Source organism: Pagrus pagrus, assembly GCF_965226575.1.
Source record: "Pagrus pagrus genome assembly, chromosome: 3".
Taxonomy (NCBI): Eukaryota; Metazoa; Chordata; class Actinopteri; order Spariformes; family Sparidae; genus Pagrus; species Pagrus pagrus.
The window spans coordinates 5,849,114-5,869,909 of record NC_140187.1 but is presented as its reverse complement, the minus strand read 5'-3'; the positions used below and the strand labels follow the sequence as shown (position 1 = coordinate 5,869,909).

At 42.9% G+C, this 20,796-nt stretch overlaps 3 protein-coding genes across 3 annotated transcripts; all 3 read right to left on the bottom strand.

Annotated features, from left to right (window-relative positions):
- Window positions 1-224: 224 nt before the first annotated feature.
- Window positions 225-7,277, bottom strand: gmppb (GDP-mannose pyrophosphorylase B). Its single transcript, XM_084348635.1, has 10 exons — window positions 7,126-7,277; window positions 5,928-6,121; window positions 5,729-5,809; window positions 5,166-5,214; window positions 4,725-4,867; window positions 4,286-4,444; window positions 4,067-4,145; window positions 3,078-3,205; window positions 2,813-2,995; window positions 225-2,584 (listed from the first exon to the last, which is right to left on the bottom strand). Exons 2-10 carry the CDS (start codon window positions 6,054-6,056, stop codon window positions 2,453-2,455), a joined length of 1,083 nt encoding a protein of 360 aa, XP_084204761.1. The 5' UTR covers window positions 6,057-6,121; window positions 7,126-7,277; the 3' UTR covers window positions 225-2,452.
- Window positions 7,278-8,222: 945 nt separating this feature from the next.
- pde12 (phosphodiesterase 12) lies at window positions 8,223-13,014 on the bottom strand. Its single transcript, XM_084348608.1, has 8 exons — window positions 12,311-13,014; window positions 11,173-11,600; window positions 10,941-11,046; window positions 10,395-10,539; window positions 10,103-10,181; window positions 9,762-9,884; window positions 9,412-9,617; window positions 8,223-9,042 (listed from the first exon to the last, which is right to left on the bottom strand). Exons 1-8 carry the CDS (start codon window positions 12,877-12,879, stop codon window positions 8,923-8,925), a joined length of 1,776 nt encoding a protein of 591 aa, XP_084204734.1. The 5' UTR covers window positions 12,880-13,014; the 3' UTR covers window positions 8,223-8,922.
- A 1,385-nt stretch (window positions 13,015-14,399) lies between these two features.
- atp6ap1la (ATPase H+ transporting accessory protein 1 like a) lies at window positions 14,400-20,063 on the bottom strand. Its single transcript, XM_084348637.1, has 8 exons — window positions 19,935-20,063; window positions 16,647-16,669; window positions 16,445-16,527; window positions 16,231-16,299; window positions 15,696-15,850; window positions 15,533-15,583; window positions 15,071-15,308; window positions 14,400-14,861 (listed from the first exon to the last, which is right to left on the bottom strand). Exons 1-8 carry the CDS (start codon window positions 20,030-20,032, stop codon window positions 14,583-14,585), a joined length of 996 nt encoding a protein of 331 aa, XP_084204763.1. The 5' UTR covers window positions 20,033-20,063; the 3' UTR covers window positions 14,400-14,582.
- Between the last annotated feature and the right edge of the window lie 733 nt (window positions 20,064-20,796).

The following is a 20,796-nucleotide window of genomic DNA, read 5'->3' as shown; positions in this document are numbered from 1 at the left end:
AAACTCAAACACCCAATTTGTCACAGATTTTCTGTTGTCATTCGTCGTCACCAAACACAAACTAAGATTACCCTGATGACATCACTGTTACATCATCAGGGTTATTTTCTCTTCCAGAGCTACAGACGACATCATACAGCACCTACCATGACGTGTGACCTGATCTCCAGGTGTAAAGTTACTGCAGGGACTCTTCAACATACACAAAAGAGACGAGACGAGACTGTGGTCAGTAGATTATATTATTCTCTTAAAAAAGACTTCATTACAAGAGTTGACTTCATTCATTCAGACACAGTCAAAGTTAACATGTTCAAATACTGTTCATCACCAGCTGCATATAAACATGGAACCGCTGCATTCTGTTCAGAGATCAGTTTTGTTGATTATCAGGACAGACAGCTGACATAACCTGCTGCATGTGTTCATGGTCAGTAACGACAAGTCAAACACAGGAGACACATCAACACATCTGTGCATCTAAGGTGACAAAAACATAGAAAGCTTCAGAGGCCATCAACTGTATAAGTTTATCGATTTATTTCACAGCATCAGGCGTAAATTAATTTAACTTTGCCCTTGTTGAACATTCAAATGACCCTTTAATTGCAAGGTTGACACAAATCAAGTGCCGTGGATAATTTGCTTCTGTCTTTTGAGTGCGAGGAGTGAAATCAATGTTCAGCAGACTCTTCCCTTTAAGTTCATGAGTGCAGTTAATTAAAAATGTCTATTAAATTCAGCAATTTTAGTCAGTCAGTCTAACAAATCTCTTAGCAACAATCTAAGGATTAATTTGAAATTTGGTTCGGACGTTAAGGGTCCCTTAAGGAAGAAACTCAATGACTTTGGTGATCCTTTTGACATTTAATGTCACTAACAAGTCAAATTTTCCACTTGTTCAACAGCTCAGTTCACGACAGTATACTTCTTTGAAGTGATGACTGACTTCCAAACAGCCTCTGTTTGAGATGAATGCTAAAATGACATGCTGATATACTAAATGTTACATGATAACGTTAGCATGTAAACACCTAATAGCTGCATGTTAATATGCTGGCAGTAGGTAAATCATGTATAGTTGAGATGAGAAAGTACAGCTCAAACTGGGTCTGGGAAATGTCCTAAAAGGGCCACCGTACAGAAGAATAATATTTGACTTATCTCTAGTGCAAGCCTCGGGACAAACTTTACATTTTTAGCCACACTAGTCATTTTGAATGAATCAGAAAATAAATTCACCTTATTGTCTTTAAAGAGCAGCTTAACAGCAGCCTGTAAAACAGTACATTACCAATTTTTCTGGTCTAAAATTTTGAGTCCGTTTCACTTCTGTTGGACCTGCAACCACACCGAAAAGTGATGTCACGGTGTCCTGGAGTACACCTGTACATCACTGCAGCAGGGTGAGAGGTTAAACCACTGGAGGTCACCAACAACCAAGATTTTAAAGGTACTCTGAGTAGAATAGTCCAGATGCAGCCCGACACAAATATCTCTAAACAAACTTAAAAAAAACTGCAGTTTGTTATAAAAAGCCTGCTACATTTCACTCAGCAGTAACCAGTTTGGCATCGAAGCGCAGTTTTTATGATCAAAAGAAAAGAGCAGAAAAACATGTAAAGTTTACCAAGACAGAGACGTCCACTCTACAGCTGATTAAACCTGAACTAATCATTCCTTTTTATAAAAATGGATCAAATTACATTCATCAGGTGGACACAGACATGAGTTGCATGATAATGTTCCTGTGTGTCAGCTGGATGTGTGTTTAAGCAGCTCTTTGCTAAAACATTCGCCATAACAACTTTATAAGGTGTTAGGTGTTTACAGCGTTGTGTTCTGCTGCCCCCCAAGAGGACAACAAGTAATCTATTAATGCAGCTTCAACTGTAACCAATACCGCATTTTGGTTAATAAGTCAGGACATAATTTTCAGTGCCAGTAGTCATGATTCCAGTCTCTACAGCAGATGTAGTATGATCCCTCAGTACCTGTTCACGGATACTCTGCAGCTGTCCAGGAAATGTAAATGCATAGTGAATCTAAGCAGCAGTGTTCGTATCGCTCTCTAACCCGCTCCCCCTTTAAACACACGTTACATTAGTCCCTCCACCTTGTGACAGACAACCAGCCCAGGTATATCAACCCCATCCTTCACCTTTACTCTATTAAAGCAGAGAAATTTATCATCCACCATATTCAGGAAACTAGTGTTATAAACCTCTCTGACGGGCCGGGCTGCTTTTTAACAAATCATATGCTCATCATTTCTGATTGATGGACGGTGCAGCCAAGCAGGGCTAAAAACGAGTTCAAACTAATTAAAATAAGAGAGAAAAAACATTCTTTTGTTCTGTTTTCACTCCTCTTTCACCCCTTTCTCTCTCTGGCACAGTTTGGGTGTTCGGTTGAGTTCATATAAAAGGCTTTATGTTTGCTCCACACGATGCTACATGATGATTCGGGGCTCTGGGACCGATTCGTTGATGGATTTGTGAGGCAGGACGTTGGCACCGTTCAGGTAAAGCTCGTCGTTCACAATCACATCCTCACCCAACACCGTCACGTTCTCCATACGAACCTGTTGACACAGATAATGAAAGACAGACCGTCAACACACTTGACAACAATCATAACGCAAAATTAACACAAAAACTTCGGAGGAGCAGATGCCGGCTTTGATTAACCCAAACATCTCTGCTTTCACTGTCAGTGTTAATGTCTTCAGTTCCATTCACGCCGTCAGATTCAGTGACTCAGACATTGATCTTTGATGGGAAAAGGTTGGTGTCCTCTGTCCTTTACTCACCCACTGGCCAACAGAGGAGCTCCACCCCACGATGCAGCTCTCCAGCCAGGAGTGTGATCGAACCCGCGCTCCCTTCAGCACCGTGCAGCGTTTTATCCTCACGCCGTCCTCCACGACCACGCCAGCACCGATGGTGACATTGGGGCCGATGGTGCAGTTCTCTCCAATCTGCGCCGTCGGGTCCTGCAGAGAAAAGCAAGAACAGGGGATTATTATCGAGCACAAGTTTTTAATCTGAAATGTAGCAGCAATGAGCTGAACTCACCACCAGAACGTTGCCAAGGAAACCGGGCCCTGTGTGTAGCCTCTCGGGAGCGTGTTGTCTTACTGACTGAAGGTACATGCACATCCCTGTCAGGAAGTCTTTAGGCTGACCAATGTCCATCCAGAAACCTGCACAGATAGACGAACAGGCAGACAAACAGACAAGCAGACAAACGGTATACAGAGAAACAGACAGGGACAGCAATTAGTTACCATGGAAACAAGGACACGAAACTAAGAGTTTCCTGGTGATCTACAACAGATGAGGAACTGAAGCATGAGGTCACAAGACAGGAAGTCAGTGACCGCTGATCATTTAACTGCAGATTTTTTTTTATTGTTTCCTGAGCTGGGAGCTGCTCAGTGTTTCACCAGAGTTACTGGGAAACGAAGCCACTACGACCTGGACCAGAGTCAGAGACTCGGACCAGTCCGCCTGCCGGGACTACAGCATGGGGGGAGGGAGGTTTAACTGCTCAGCTAAATGTTTCAGCTGCTTCACACAAAGCTGATCGCTCCCAGAGAGGGATGATGATTGAGAGATGCACCGATTCCAGTTTGATTTGGCTCAAGGTTGGTTCTGATCTTCCGCTCTTTATCTGAACGTTACAGAATCGAGCTTGTTTGTGGATAAAGGATGTCGGCCATGTTTTGTTGGTATCGGTGCTTCTCTACAAACGATTCCTCTCCAAAACTACACGAGTTCGGATGTGCAGAAAAGCCCAAACACTTACGTCTGGTAGAGCTGTAAGCTGTGAGACCAGAGTAAGCACACAGGTCAACTCCCTACAATAAACTCCATTATCATGCTACCATTGTGTAAATACATCATTAAAACGAATCACAGGGGTCACATGTTAGACAAAACTTATTCAGGAGGGAAATCAAACGGTAAAAATTATGACCCAAACAGTGTGTTATAAACATCCACCATAAATATTGACAGATGATATGATAATGCAGCCATAAATAAGTTGTAGTAATAGTTACCCTGTAGCTCCATTGCATACAGATGTCCCTCTTGTGCCATGACGGGAAATATCTCTTTCTCTATGGATGTTGGTCTCAGCTGCACACACGCAAACAAATAAGATAAGAGTCAAACATATAATTAAATGCCAGCACTATACATCAATATTTTACAGTAGATATGAATGTAAATGTGTCCAAATACGCATCAGTAAACACCAAAGAGAGTGTAAGAGTCACCTGGATCCTGCTGAGCATGCTGGGATTGAAGATGTACATGCCGGCGTTGATCTTGTTGGAGACAAAGACCTGAGGTTTCTCAACGAACCGATGTATTATGCCGCTGTCTGACTCAAACACCACCACACCGTATTTAGAGGGCTCCTCCACACGCGTTACCTTAACAAACACACAGCAGCCTTGAATAGTCAATCTTACACCAGGTTCTACTGCCAAAAAACCCAAAGTAAGGCTCAACTTAGACTAAATAAGTGTCCATAATCATAGTTATGTAATGGGACTTTGTGAAATTGTAGAATCAAGATGGTATGGATAATATTATCCTCTTCCGTCTTTGGTCTCTGGCCAAGAATTCACCCCTCTCCTCTCACAGTTGTCTGGCACCACTGGAAATGGCCAGAATCTGACTAAAACACATTGTACCGTCTGTGTCTCTCACCACGATGGTTCCCTCCTTGCCGTGGTTGCGGTGGAACTGCAGCATGTCTTTGAAGGGGAAATCACAGATGACGTCCGAGTTGAGGACGAAGAACGGCTCGTTGTCGATGTTCAGCAGCTCTCGAGCCAGCGCCAGGGGGCCCGCTGCACACAAACAAACACATGTTCATTTCTCATATTTATTAAACTTTCAGTCAAAAATACAAAACAGGACACAGGACATTAATTCAGTGAGAAGGACTTGTTAATGACAACATTGGAAATACATAGTTTATGCATCCGTTTGATTAAATGTGTTTATTTGTCAAGTAAATGATGCACTGGATGAGCTCAAATCAGTAAAATCTAGTTCTTTTTTCTATTGATTTCCGTGAATTTGTCATTGTAGTACTGGGACAGTTTCCTGTCTGTCTGGATTTGTCTGTAGTGAAGAGAAACTCACCCGTCCCCAGAGGCTCCTTCTCATGAGACAGAGAGATACGAATCCCAAGCTGAGGAGAAAACAGTGAAACATTCAGGATACCGCAGACTGAGCACAATAATCAGTTCTGTATTACTCAAAGTGCATCAGAGTGAATAAAAATGTTTAGAAACAAACTGCCAGGGGCTCAGATTAAACATCCAGGGATACTCTGAGTATGATTACATGATTTTTTTTTGGATTGTTGGTGGGAAAAAAGAAACAATCTGAAGACGTTACTTTGGGCTCTGAGACTTTTTCCCAATTTTGATGATTAATAGACTAAATGATTAATTGTGAAAATAATCGATAATGACAATCATTGATAGTTGCAGCCCTACCACTCAGCAAACAAAAGCTACCTGCATGACTCGACACCACTGGAGATTTCCTGGGATTTGTGTGAATTGCCCCTTCAGGAAAGTGAATGGACAGACCCGATGATCTGGTCCAGTACTCGATTAAAACATTTAGCGTGTGTTGCGTGAGCGCTGATGTGTATCACAGCAGTAACAGTGTGTCAGCGTAATGGTTTGTTTGCATACCCTCTCCTCCTGGACTCTCATCTCTCTCTCCAGCAGCTCTGACATGTAGCTCACCGCCAGAACCACATGGTCCACCCCGGCCTGCGCACAGACAGAGAACGTCAGCTGTACAGTTGTGTTGGATATTAAAACTTCTCACTGTGACGACAGGACAGCAGCTGGCTCACTGAACCCCACCTGAACCCCACCTCCTACGTACCTTTGCCAGTGCCTCCACCTGGTGCAGCAGGATGGGTTTGTTGCAGAAGTCCACCAGCGGTTTGGGGACGCTCAGCGTGAGCGGTCGCAGCCGGGTCCCGTACCCTCCGACCAGGATCAAGGCCTTCATGCTTCTGCTGTTAGCAACCGTTACCAAGGTGACCACAGCTCATCAATGAGGAGACAGGAAGAAGCCTGAACAGGAGAAAGGAGATTAACAGTGACTGTGTTTCTGTGACAGATGATCTACTCTATGCAACTTTCAGTTCAAGTTGATTTTCATGACTGACACCTAAAAGGTTAGAGGACATTTGGTCATTCAAACCCTTCTTCAGGAGGCACGACTGTTATATTTCATCCCTCATTTACTTATTTAGGTTTTTCCTTTCATCTCTAATGTCAGTCCATCACCATGTTATGTGCAAAGTTCATATTTCTGCCTGACAGAGGCGCTCCTGAGATGACCGCAGGAAGGTGTTTACCTGCTCACCTGTCAACAAGCATCCTGATGCACGCCAATAACTACGGTATTGTAAAACCAGTTAAACCTGCACTTCAATACGCACTTTCAGACAAAGGAGCCTTTAATGAATCTAAATGAAGTTTCAAACACACGACATGGTTTGAACGACTTAGATAATATTAGCTTCTGTATAACTTTGACAAAATAATGAATTTTAATCCGGACAGATGAACCCATGGGACACCGGAACCGTGTCCTTCATTCACCCTGGTTGTCCTCTCATGATGTCGTACATGTCTTAATTTAGTTTTCGTGTGGTGTCAACAAAACAACCACATTCACAGGCGATAAAACGAGAGCACAGAGAAGGAGAGCCCCAGACTAAAGCAGGCACTATTTTCGGCACATCACCAGCAGCTAACATAGCCGTCTTAGCCACACAGTGATACAGTACTTTATCTACCGTAAAACTGCGATAATTTACATATAAACATGCTTAAATCTACACTGTAAGTTATGAGCCTAGAGATGAGTACAGACTGTGCTCGTGTTTTGAACTGTGACACAAATGAACTTACAGTGATTGTAGCTAACTCACGTTAGCTAAGCTAGCTAACTTACTGCTCACTTGTTAATTTAGCGATGCGGCAATTAATTAAAAGCTGCTTGCTAACATGACATCCCGCTCCTGTCTTTAGTCTGTGTGTGAATGGATAAAAAAAGGAAGAAAACTTACAGGAATGTGTTCACCGAGAGTCTCCAGGAGGTCTTTGAATCACTGAAACTCTGGGAATGACACGTAAGATCGTTTAAATCCTCGTTCATTGTTTGGTTTCCTGTTCAGCCGCTCAGCGTCAAGCGAGACAGCGGGACACACGACGCATCCGGTAAAGGGGCTTCAGAATAAAAGCATTCTTTTAATCAGTATAATTGAGCCTTGTGATATTAATGTGGTCTTACAGCCTGAAATATAAGCAAAACAAAAAGACTACACAAAAATATCTGAAGAGTACTGTTAACATCTGATCACTTATTACAGGAGTGAACTGCTTTTATCAGTTTATCATTTTTTTCTGACAAAATATTTGATACCCACTTGCTGCCAGAAAATGAAAATTCAAACATGCAAGAGAAAACAGCAATAACTAATCAAAATCACAGACATTAACAATCACCCAAGAAGAAAAAAATGACTTGAAAAACTAGATTTTTTGACTTAAGGAAACCTTCCATGATTCTGTTAAAATAGCAACAACTCATTAACCCACGCCTAAATTGAGATCTTTAAAAGTAATCACAACTGTTTATATTCTATTCTACTTTCTGTGTCACGCGTAAACTTTAACAGTAATTACATCCTTGAACGGGGTCTTGGATCTACAACCTTCAGCAAAGAAGACGTTCATACTTTTATTTTAGAGGCAAAATTAGCCAGTTTCCGGTCTGGCTGGCTAACTCCAGCATACTTGAAGGTCTTTCTCTCTCCGCTGTCACTGACGCGGGGATGTTACAACCCGCCGGAGCCGTAACTGAAAGACAAATCTCCCTAAATGTTTACAAAATAACATGAGAGGTGTTTTAGTCTTTATTTTTACAGTAGTCTCTTAACTATATATTGGTCAAATCGTCACGGCTGTTCCCCGTAATCCGTAACCTTTATTCAGACTTTTCCCAGCGCCCCTAACATAAGATACAATGGTATGTCCCAAACACTCCGGGCCCGCCTCCCGTCCACTTCTGACCAATGAGAGAAAAACAGCGTGGCGATGGAGGGTGGATGCACCGCACACCGTGAGCTATATTTACATACTGTGGAAAATGAAGACACACAGATCATAGATCATATGACAGTAAATACTTTACTGTCAGTTTGTTTACCTACTTCCGGTTCTCCATCCGCTTTAACATGTGTTTAAGTGTTGCTAGTGTCACAATAAATAACAAAATACAGAAGAATGAGCCAAGAACTGACTAAATTCAAACTTTATTAAAAAACTCAAAAGGACCACTGAGCAACTTGTTTGACCAAAATAATATCAATAATAAATATTTTAATTCAAATATTACTATGTATTTATTAATGAATGTCTTGAAATGTCCATGTAGTCCAAAGTTTGTTTGAACAGCAGTTTTTGAGGGTGAGTCACATTAAATTAGTTTATATATGAATTATTAACTCAGTGTGATCCAGTAACTCAAGTGAGTTTTCTACAACCAAAGCAGTTTATTACTTTTAAGAAAAATAAACAATGTGCAACTCATTCATTCTCCCGGCAACAACCCCAACACTGAATATCAGTGATTAAAAAATTCATGAATTATCGTACTGTTAATAACACAATGTCATGTTGTAAGTTAAGACAGTTCAGCGTTTAATGATTTCTCTGCTCGTCCATGTTTCTGTTGTCTGCCGCAACATGTTTCCATGCTCAGATTTCATTCAGTATAAAGTCAGATTGTATTTGCAGGAGCGACTGATGGTCCAGTTCTCCAGTGTGTTTTTTCCAGGTGGTTTGAGGTCAGACGTCAGAGGTCAAGGGTTCCAGCGCAGGTCGCAAATCAGGGCGATGTGGTCGGAGGGGTGAGCCACGCTGGGCAGAGCCTCGTAGGTGGTGACCTCCTGGTGGGTGGGCAGAGGAATCATCTGCTCCACCTGCAGAGACGCACACAAGTTAGCTTCGTGGTTAGAGTCGTCCACAATTTATGAGCAAATCTTGCTAATTTCAAAAGTTTAGAGTCCTTTCTCAAGTGTATTATTCACTTAAGGCTACCTACAAGCAGTCACGTGATCTGTTGTTATTACAGAAATATCGATTATAGCCAATATTTATAGATTGATCTGCAACAAGACACAGGTCAACAAGAAAAGTTCAGCATTAGCAGTAGTACATGTATGCAGTATTAGCACTGCTTCTACTGCCACTAGTGTTAGCGGCAGCATGAGTATCAGTAGCAGTTGGAAAAGCAATAGCAGTGGTTGCATCAGTAGTGGTAACAGTAGTATCAGTGTCAGTATCATTACCTGCATGCTGTCCGGCTGTATGAAGATGTAGTCCAGGCAGCCGTGAAATCCTCCCACGTAGTTTGTGTAGGCCGGCTCGCTGCAGGCGCTCAGCAGCGGAGGGAAGGCTGAGGGCAGCTCCATACTGCAGGACTCCTCCGGCCCAGAGCTGCTCCAGTCTTCATGCTGCTGAGGAACCAGAGCTTCTGTAACCAGCTGGAACACACCTGCAGACAGGATGAGGAGAAAAAACACACTGCTATCAAAGCAGGAAATGTATTTTTAACATCAGTCATATGAACATCTCCTGTGAAAGTGAATACTGGCAGAGACTGGTGCTGCTGTGGTCTGTCCTTCAGGTGTGGAGTTACCCGAGTTAGGGCTGGAGTTGAAATCACCACAAAACACCAGAGGGGCTCCAGGAGCGACCTCGCTGATCACACGACCCAGATGTTGCAGAGCCACGCCCATCTGGACCAAACGAACGTTCCCTCCTTCAAAGGAGATAAATTCAGCTTTCAGGTACTCATGAATAAAATGATAAAATGTATTGGAATCATTGTGCAAGGATTCGTTGCATAACATTTTTTATTAGAATGATCGATTAAAGAAAACAGACTTGGTGTGTAAAGGCCTGAAGGTTACAGGATCATCACTCTGCTGTCTTATATCAGTGACTCAGGTGTTCATCCAAAGAAATTAGTTGTTTTACCTTTTGGGTGCCAGTACAGGTGAGTGTTGGCCACACACACCTTCCTGCCTGGTTTATTCAGGTCCTCGAGTACACTGACCTGCAGAGAAATGAGTCAAGAAAGACGAGTGTCAAAAGCTGACAAAGCTGAGTATTTACAACAAGGAGACTGTAAATGTTTAGTTTTCCATTAATATTCTGTTTAATCTTTTTTGGAGGAATCAATTCATCCATTAAAAGTCTGAGTCCTCTTCTGATTGATTTACAAAAGTAAAGTAAACACAGCAGGTGAAGAGCAGGTGTACAGTAGTACCTGCAGGGCGGTGGACCTCTGTAGTATCTTGTCCTTCAGAGCGCTGTTAGCAGAAACTTTCTCCAGCAGCGTAGACTGGACGGGGTCAGAGGTCAATGCCTCGTTCAGCACGATGTCATGTTGGCTCAGCAGCTTAAACTTTGACCTAATAAGGAATCAAGATGTCACTTTTAAATGACCAAACGTTCAACATCACATAAACTATTACACTATTATTATACTGCGGTTGCAGTCTGAGAGGTCTGCAGCATTGTTTGGGTGCTCTTGTGTGGGTGAAGCAGGAACTACCAGTCTGAGGACCATAAAAGGGTCATTTTAATTTTTATGCTACTTCCATATGGACCAGTAACATAAAGCACCTTGTGGATGTGGCTTTTAACTTAAAATAGCTGCTTCAGAAGTGTTTAACTGGAGGATCAACAAATAACTACTCACTCCTCTGTTTCAACAGAGAGGACTCGATCAAATCCTGTGCGAACAGAACTGTATCAGACAGAAAAACACAGACAACATTTCCTTCCGATTCTGGCGGCTGGCAGATCTCACCTGCGGTAGAAAGTGGCCAGTCCTTCATGCTGTTTATCTTTGATCCTGAAAACGCCGTCCAGACCGAAGGCATCCAGAGCTGGAGTCAGACTGTCTGTGAACACCCCTAAAGAGTCCAGAGAACAAGAAGTGAGTCAGAGACCAGACACGTGCACCAGATGATGGAGACACTCATCACTCACGACTTGGATTAGTTGTGATTATGATTCAAAGCAATGAGGAGACATGTTACCTTTGTCGACCTCCTGCAGACAGATGATGTCAGCGTTGTATCCGGCCAGCTCCTTCTTGATCAGGTTCTGCCTGTAGTCCAGCTGCAGGGCGTAGGGGGCGCAGTACGGGTAAAGCACAGTCTTGGACAGTTCTGTTTGTGCGTACACATCGGCGAGGATGTTGTACGACACCACCCTCACAACCGGCCACTCTGCCTCTTTGACAGTGTACGCGTGTCGGTTGTCGAACGTGCACACGCCTGGTCCGGCCTCCACGGCTCCCACAGAGACCAGTTCCTTCACCTGGCCACTGCGTCCTCCGTCTTTAGGTGTGCAGCGCAGTTTGAGCCTGCAGCCGATGTCCTGATTGGACGGAACGTGGACTCTCTCACTTCCTACCTCTGTCCAACTGCTGTCCTGAGCTGGGACTTGTCCAGCAACTTCAGGGCTAAGACAAGAACAAGTAGAGAGAAAAAAGGACGAAGGTGTTCAGATTGTCCAGTCTGATTTACAACAACCTTGGCAGTCTCTGTAGTTGAACAGTCCTGCCTTCTAAATGTGAAAGATATTTCTAAAAATATTTTTTTTTTACCCTCTGATGACCTCGAGAAAGTTATCTACGCATTTGTTTTGTCTTGTTTATCATTTATCTTCATGCAGCTCAGGTCTTAGCTCTGGTGACGCTTCTTATGATCTATTACTGCATTACACTGATTTGTCTCTTTACCAAACTGACTTCGGCATTAAAGTACAGATGATCTTGAACCAAAAGAAGTTTTCATACCTGCTGATGTCGACAGCTTATACGCTGGTACCAATATAATGCGATAATATCGGCCAGCCGATTTATCGGTCGGGCTCTAGTGGAAAAATAAACTTGAACTAACCCTTTTTTTCTTTTTTCAACAGAACATAATGCAGGAAAAGATGCTTGGGGTAATTTCTGATTATTAAATTACAAGAGAAGATGACTTATTCACTGCGCTGCTGTCGTTTTGGACAATAAAGTTTATTGTTAAACTGTAAAATAACTCCAATATGTGCATATATTTTTCATAACAATATTTGAAGGATTATTCAAGATCTATTTAAGAATATCTACATTATATTGGACAAAGTGTGCAGCATGATCTGTCAGTAACACTTTTGTGTGGTTACCTTGTGTTTGTGGTGTTTTCTTTATACCAGGTGAACTCGCAGTCTTGCAGGTTCCCAAACTCCACCTCCAGACTGGGACAGACGGGGAACCCGGCCAGCAGAGACACCGGCAGCTCGGCGGTGGTGAAGGTTGGAGCGTTCCTCTGCACCGAGTACTTCACGTCCCCCACCTGCAGCACGGCTCCGTCCTGCCACGCCTCCGAGTTCAGCACCGTGTCGGCCACCTCGTCCCCTTCGTAGTACAGCTTCACCACGGCGGACTCCGGGGTTTCACACGGCTGCTGCCCCTTGTTCTTCTTCGACTTCTTCGCCTTCCTTTGGTCCTTGGTGATGCCGTTGGAGATCCGGGCCAGGACCTTGCCCAGAGCCTCGTCCTGGTCCCGCAGCATGTGCTTGTGGCTGCCGTCCAGGCAGAACGAGATGGTGAGTTTGGGTTCCCCGGGAAGGCACCTCACCGCGGCCGGCTCCATCCTGTGGAGGAGGCGGCAGGCTCTGGTCAAAGTCCTCGGTGAGGTGAAGAGCAGGCGGCGGGGAAGCAGTGCGAGGGCAGCGGAGAGGTGGCTGAACATGAAGTCCCGGCGGCAGAGAGATGACAGCGAAACAAGTCGGACACTCAACACCGGTGGCTGGTGGTCCCCTTCTGACGTCACCTGCTGTGGGACTGTCCTACGGCTACACCGCTTGGCCAAAATGCTAACCGAGGAAGCTAACCAGCTAACTCGAAGAGAAAACCAGCAAATGCGGAGTTTAACTCGACCTCCAATTGTCCGATTCAAAACTTAACAACAGACAGGCTTCAGGAATCAAACCGCTGTTTTAAATTAAAGACCGTGTCGTGTTGTAAGGAGTATTTGATCATGCACATGTAGCTTAATCATGCTAGTTTCCCTTATATTTGATTAGCCGAATCATGGACAATATAACCTTTGATTGAATATACCCTGACCTGATGGCCTACGTCATTGTTTTCCACCTAAGTTTCATCAAAAGATCCGCTGACATTTACCTGATGAGCTCTTTGTCGTGAGAGCAAAGTTATGCTAACTGTCATTGGCAACCTCATCCAGGAGGTTGCGTTTGAGTTCAATACGGAGAACAGCTTCACAAGATAACTTTCATTTTGGGAACCTTGTTCTAAGCCTTAAAAATGTGGCAATACACTTAGAGATTGGTGCCATCTTCCTCATTGTCAGAGTGGTACTACAAAGTTGCCACGACAAGTAAAACGTACTTTTTTGTATATAAAAGTTAGTGGCGTACTTTAACTGTCCGCACTGTCCCTGAAGTCAGCATGAGCGTCTTGTTCGTCTTCAACAAAATATGGTTACCTGTGCGCCTCTGCAACCATCACTGCCACCTACCGGTCAGGATTAAAATGACGCCAGTCGTTTTATGGACCCAAACCTAATCAGATCAATAGGCTAATTCCAAGAATGTATTGATGACTATGCTGTATGTCTTTGCTTTATATTATGTCATATGCATAAGTGAAGACAATTTACAGACTACAACCATTAAGTAATCAAATTATAATAATAACAGATAGAGTATAAAAATAGACAAAGGGGTTAGGACTACAAAACTAATTTATCATTTTTATTAAATTGCACAACTCAAAAATATTTTCATCCTGTTTTTTTTATATGTAAAAAACAGTCTGTTTTTTTATATAAAAAACAGTCATTTTTATTTCTCTCCATCAAAGCCACTTTTTGATCAGTGTGTAAATGGCCTGAAATAAAATGAATAAACTGGATAAAATAAGAATTCATAATAATGAACTAGTTAAAAACAAAAGTTGAATATTTTACAATTTAGTTGTTGCAGTTTTGTTCTATATTTATTCACAAAATGTATTTCATATCTTTTTTATTTGTGATTCTTAACTCTTTTGAGAGCTGATAAATGCCCCCACGTGTCTGAACCTCCTTGTTCTGCTGCCTCTATCGAAGCCTGTGAGTGCAACTATTACATTTAATTCATTTAATCAAATTGAAATGTAATTTTCCAATGTGTGCACAAGTTGAGGCCTACTTGCTGGAGCAACAGCAGTTTTAAATCTAATAAGAAGTCCACAATGTATTTTTTATTTATATTTTTATTAAATTTGTTAAAAAGACAAAGACAGATATTCACTAATGGGCAAATAAAAAAAAACAACACTAAATATGAAATATATATTTAAAAAATCTAAGCCTGAGCTCAAAGTATCTCATCACATCAGAGGTTTGATGCCAGTTGTCTCTTTCTGAAGTTTATCTATTAAAAGTCTCTAATTATTTTCTTGGCTACAGTACAGAATATTTTTCTCAGCCACATTTTCCACACAGCAGTGATCAGGCTGGTCGGGGTTTTGAGGGTAGTAGATTTCGGCCTTGTGTTCGTCGTCGTGCTCTATGTGTTTCAGGTGTATGACCATGTGGAGGGCGTAGGCCAGGACCAGCAGCAGGATGAGGGAGGTGATGAGCCCCATCAGGATGGCCGGAGTCAGGAAGGTGGCGCAGTCGCTCGCAGGGGAAAATTTACCAGAGGTGACGTTGAACGCTTGAATCTGAGGAGGGAACAGAGACATTTTGTAAAAGTGGAAAATATTTTTGCTGCTAGGGTCCTTTTAGTGAAAGCAATGAACACAGAAGACGTTGTTTCATGACATTAGGAAGTATTGTGGCATCATGGGAGGTCTTATCCTCATTGTTAGCCACCACTGCCGATGAAAGTTTATCTGATTAACATCTTCTTTATTGATATTATGTTTAGTACCTGGAAGTTGGTGAAGGTGACGGACCAGCGGCGGGCGGGCTCGGTGCTGGGCAGCAGCAGGGCGCTGTAGCGCTGCAGGCTGCTGACGTGGATGCAGTGGTAGGAGGAGGAGGCTGGGGCGTACACCTCGCTGGCGTTGAACACGGCCTCTTCAGAGGTGTTGTAGAGCAGAGAGACACTTTCCACCGAGAACCACCACTGACCTGAAGACTCGTAGAAAGTGTTGGACATCTGCAGCCTGACACCAGAGGGACGAGAGCAAACAGTCAGTCCGAACTGTAGATTTAGATTCATCATGTGCAAAAAATGGTAGTATAAAGTCGCATAAATTGGATATAGTAAAGTACAACTAACAGTATAATGAAGTTAAGTACAAGTGCCTCATAATTGTACTGAAGCACACAACTTGAGTAAATGTACTTAGTTACATTCCAGCACTGGTTTATAGATTGTGCTACTGACCTGATGGAGAGGCCTCTCAGATCCTCCACATCTCCAAACCTCATGACCAACCTGTGGACAGACAGACAGACAGACAGACAGGTTGTGTGTTATTGTTATTGCTTTATAAGTGTTCTGATGCTTTTACAGGTAGACAGACAGGTAGACAGACAGGTGTACATACGTGGCCTTGTCCTGGTGGCAGACAGACTGGCTGGTGTCGACGGGTTTCTGAGGGGAGAAGGTTCTCTCCGTCAGGTCCAGCTGCTTCTGCCTCTCATATCGGAGAGACAACTTCCTGGCCTGGAACAGGACGCACGGCTGCCCGTTGGACAACACCTGGTGCACGGAGACAACAGTGTTACACCTGGGATCCACTTATGTAAGAGTTACTTTGTATATGTTTTGTATAGTCTTCATACATCATAATCATGTTGATACCGTAAACTAAAGCTACAATAATCATATTTTTTCCAGTTTCCCAAGGAGGGACGATCGTTCGTATTAAAGCCACAGCGTGAGATTTCCTGAATTCTTTTTGTTCTTTTGTTCTTGTTCTGGTCGTATTCCCAGCGTCGGATAAGATGCTGAATGTAACTTTAATATGTGAAAACTCTACATAAAATTAAAACTGTAGGCCAACGCCATCAGCTCAATATGCTCTTTGAAATTTTCCCCGTGACTGTCTGTGAAATGTGTTCCAGCTGGTAAAACGCCACCTTGAGAGGAGGGAAGGGAAGCGCAGCTCCTGGCGCCTGAAGCAACTTCCTCCGTGAAACATCTGGAGACTGAAGAGGAGATGAGACAGGGAGAAATAAACATGTAGTCAGTGAAAGGGAGAAAATTACTCTTTTTTTTTATCAGATGAAGTGATGTGATTCTGTATTTTTGTATAAGTAATAAAACCTCCACTGTCCTCCACGCAGAGTTTACCTGCTGTTGTCTGGACAGTTGGTCTGCAGATATCAAACTCTGCTCCATCCACATCCCTCCATCACTCTGTGTCATGCCTTCATCTGGAGAGACAAAAACAGGATGAATTTCATAAACAATAATCAATAATAGAGAGAGCATCATCATAATTTGTTGCAGGGAAATGTTCAGATAGATAGATAGATAGATAGATAGAACTGACCTTGAACTGTAGAGACCACAGCACTGTGAACAGAAATGACAGAAGGATCAATAAATAACTGAAATAATATTCATTATCATTTCTCACTTTTAACCTGACACAGCTTCTTCTGTCTTGTTTAAACTTTTAGAACCATTAAAAAACAAAAACACAAAAGTGTCTCATAAAGTTTATAAATTCTCATTAAATTAAGAGTAAAGGGGTGATGAAAAAATATGTAAATATAAGTAATGCAAAACACTTTAAATCACCATAAACAAATGAGGATGACCTGTGAGGTGTTGAGGACCCTGAATGCACCTGGTGAGTTCAGTGACTCGGTCACTCAGCCTGTGGATTAAAGTGGTTTAAGACTGAGTGATCAGTCTGGAACAGAGATGTTCTGTCGCTGAGAGGAGCCACTCTGATCCAGACTACAGAGACAAAGACTCGTGTAGCAGCTCTGATTGCTTTTTACAGAAACATGCAGCACTTTCAGGTTTTATTCAAAGAATCCTGAGCCTGTGCAGATCAAAAGGTCGAGTGAGGCAATGACAGGGACTGGGGGGACATCCTGGGTCCATCAGTTAAACTTTAGAAATCAGAGTCTAAAGTATATCCATGTATGTCCGTCTAAAGCCCACACGGGACTGTTGTCTCTACTCTGGTCAGGTAGGGAGGAGCATCTCATGTGAATGTGCCAAGTGGACGCTCCACCTTTGACCAGAGGCCGTCTTCATCTCAATACGGTCATGTCAAATAAAATGTGTTTCACATTTCTCTCAGCGCTTCCTAAACGTATTATAGATGTCCTCAATACAACAATAGAGATAGAGTTGTCAAATCCTTTCCGACTGCCTGCAGCCAAAAAAGGGTTTAGCTCCTCTTGTGCACTGGGTCAGAGCACAGGACTGTGGATTGTGGGATTGCACGGATTACATAATCATACAATCATGAGCAAACACACATAAACACACACACACACACACACACACACACACACACACACACAGTCAGGTCATGAAGGATGGGGAGGCTCTCAGCCAAAAGGAGATTTTGCAGCTTCTCCCTCTGTTACCGTCAGCAGCCGCCCACTGCAAGAAATGACAAAGTGAACAGCTGCCTTATTTAACACCCAACAGAGCAACATCATCATCCCATTTGTGATGTATTTGTGTCAACGCAACCAACAGCAATGTTGATATTGAATGATTCTGCAAAGCTCTGGGTCGTGTATAATGAGGATTTTCGGTCCAGGGAACACATTATACAAATCTCGGTTTCCACAATATCTGTGCAGAGCAACTAGGATGTGGTTGAGTTTAGGGAAAGATCGTGGCCATGGCAAATACATTGTTAGGTCATGGTTTAAGAAAATTAAACAGGGACTAATGATGCACTATAATGAATCTTTGCCGATATCCAATATGCCGATAGTTTCCAGCTCATTTTGGCTGACTGCTCATGCTGATATGGAGACATGGTCATAATTTTCCACCTTATTGCAGAGAACATCAGATCTCTCCTGTAGTGGAATTAACGTGTTTATTTGTTGGTTGGTTGGTTGGATTGTCCGCAGTCTCGGCCCAGAATAGACTCGGTGCAGACCAGATAAAGGGATGGATCCATCTTTTTTCTCTTTCTTTCACATTCTTGGTGTTTTTTTCCCCTACATTTCGTTAATCTCTCAGGGCGTAATGCACAGATCCTGAAGAAAAAAATCGGGTGTAAATAGGCGGCTGGTGGCTGTTGCAGATCCTAATGAAAATCTATACTCTATCCCAACACGATGTAGGTGATAACTGTCTGCTACAGATCTGGTGAGCTTGAATAATGTTTAAGCAGTTGCCGGTGGTTTAAATTTAGGGTGATAAGGGCTTTCGAGTTTGATATTGGATTCGGCTTGATTGAATTAAAGGGGACTGTTGGGCCTTGGCGGAGGTATGCGCTCTACTGAGTACAATTCTGTGATGGCCCACTGGCAGATGCAGTCATACAATACTTTTCAAAATGTACATTCACTGGGCAGATAAGCGTCATGTGCACATGATTAAAGCATCATCATATTAGCAGGAATGTGCATTTTGTGCTGATGCCGATATTTGATTTGAAAAAAAGTAGTATTATGCTCGTTTTCAGGTTCATCATTGTCTTTTGCATTAATACTTAATGCTTTAATGCTCAAAAAACACATCAGTCTTCTCATTCTGTCCATTGTTTTAGCTCCTGTCTCTTTAAGGCCCCGCCGCCCAAATACCCAGTCTGCTCTGATTGGTCGGCTCACACACGCCTGACCCAGCACCGCCAACAACAACAGAGCAGCTTCGCTAAATAAATTCTTAGGTGCCGAACTAACCGCTAGGCAGAAATTATGCAAATGTGTGACATGGTGACATAGGGTGATGTCATAAAGTCACAGAATTAAAGGCGGGACTACTGACGAGGCGTTTCAGGAGCAGTGTTTTATGTGGGAGAGAGGAGCTTCTGTTGGTGCAGACTTTGACCTTCTTAACTTTCAAGACCTTTAACATGCACAAGAACAAAATGTAAAACACTGAAGGACGGGGGACAAAAAGGGCTCTCTTCTATCAGCCGATACTGATAACACACTGACATTATCCCATACAGGAACGTCAACTTCAGGTCTGCAACGGGACCCAAACTCGTGCATGAAAGTCAGACGTGCAATGCTACAACTGGAGATTCTGGGATATGGTTGAAGTCAAATATTCACCCTTTTTAGCATCTTTTTAGCGTCATTCACTGTGTGGTTCAGAGTCGTTTTCCAGCAGCGAGCAAGCTCTGGAAAACCTACCGGACGCTACATTCCCTGCACCAAACAGCAATTAGATAACACTGGAGATCAGCTGGTGAAGAAAGTGGAATATCTAGCAGCTAAAGAGACACGTATTTCCCTCAGGAGACCAACACACTGCAAAGAAAAGCATTCATTAGGCAGACACAAACACGAGACTGCTATGGGATCGTGGTGGTGCTTTGTGTCTGCTGGATGTGGAAATAGGTGGCTGTCTGCCAACACTGCTTTATAAGGTGATGATACATCAGATGTTGGGTCCCTCTTCCTCAAAATGACCAAATTAAAAAATCACTCTAAGCAGCTTTAATGGGGAAAAAAACACACAATCACTGAAACTACCACAGCTCCCGGTGGTCCACACAGTCGAGGCGCATCAGTAATCTTTGAGCTGAACGTGTCAGGAGTCAAAGATTAGAGAGTCAGGAGAGGTCGGAGACAACAACAAGCCCTGAGGTAAATCATCATCATCTGTGTCTCTGTCTCTCACCTACCTGTCAGCAGGCTGTCGGTCGAGGCAGGTAGACGACTGCAGATGGAGGATGAGGAGAGAGAGGAGGAGGATGCAGCAGTGTTTCCATGGTGAAGCCATCGCTATTGTGAGCAGAGATGCCAGCACGCGCTCTCCCTCTCTCCCCCTCATAATCTACTTTAATCAGCCCACCGTCTGTAAGCCCCCCTGACAGACGGCTGGATCAGCCAATCAGGGCCGAGCACAGACAGACAGGGTACAGAGAGCACGGCCCTGCGGGTTAAAGACATTTGCTGTTACCACATTTTCTCATTTTCAGTTCGCCTGAGTCAAAATAAATACCATTACAGCAGATTATGCTGTACATATTTGGTTCATGTGTTTTTCAGGCAGCCTGGTGAAAAGCCTCAGATATTTGATTTTTAATGAAATACAGACATGGATTATTATGTAACACTGGTGGCTCCTCATTCATTTAATCATTTACTGAATAATTATGATGCCTGTTTCATAAAGTATGATAATTTTATTCACACCAACTGCCTGGAAGACACTGAGTACTGGGAGGGAGAGCTGGTCTGATCACTACTGTGGTGGCACGATCATGAGTATACTTTTTTTCCTCCTGTGCTGCACCGCAAGGGGAAACAGGAGTCTACAGCCATGCCGCATGGCTGCACCATGGACCAATCATACACTATAAAATATCTCATGGGAATTTTGAGGAATCATCTCATCTTTAATATAATAATATATGATTTTGAATTAGATCAACTTAATGTTTATAGTTTTTATTTTCAGATGTCTTCAGAAATCCCAGGGTTTATAAAGAAACATGGTCATGATTGAGACAGTTTCTTATCTGTAATTTAAAGAAAACATTA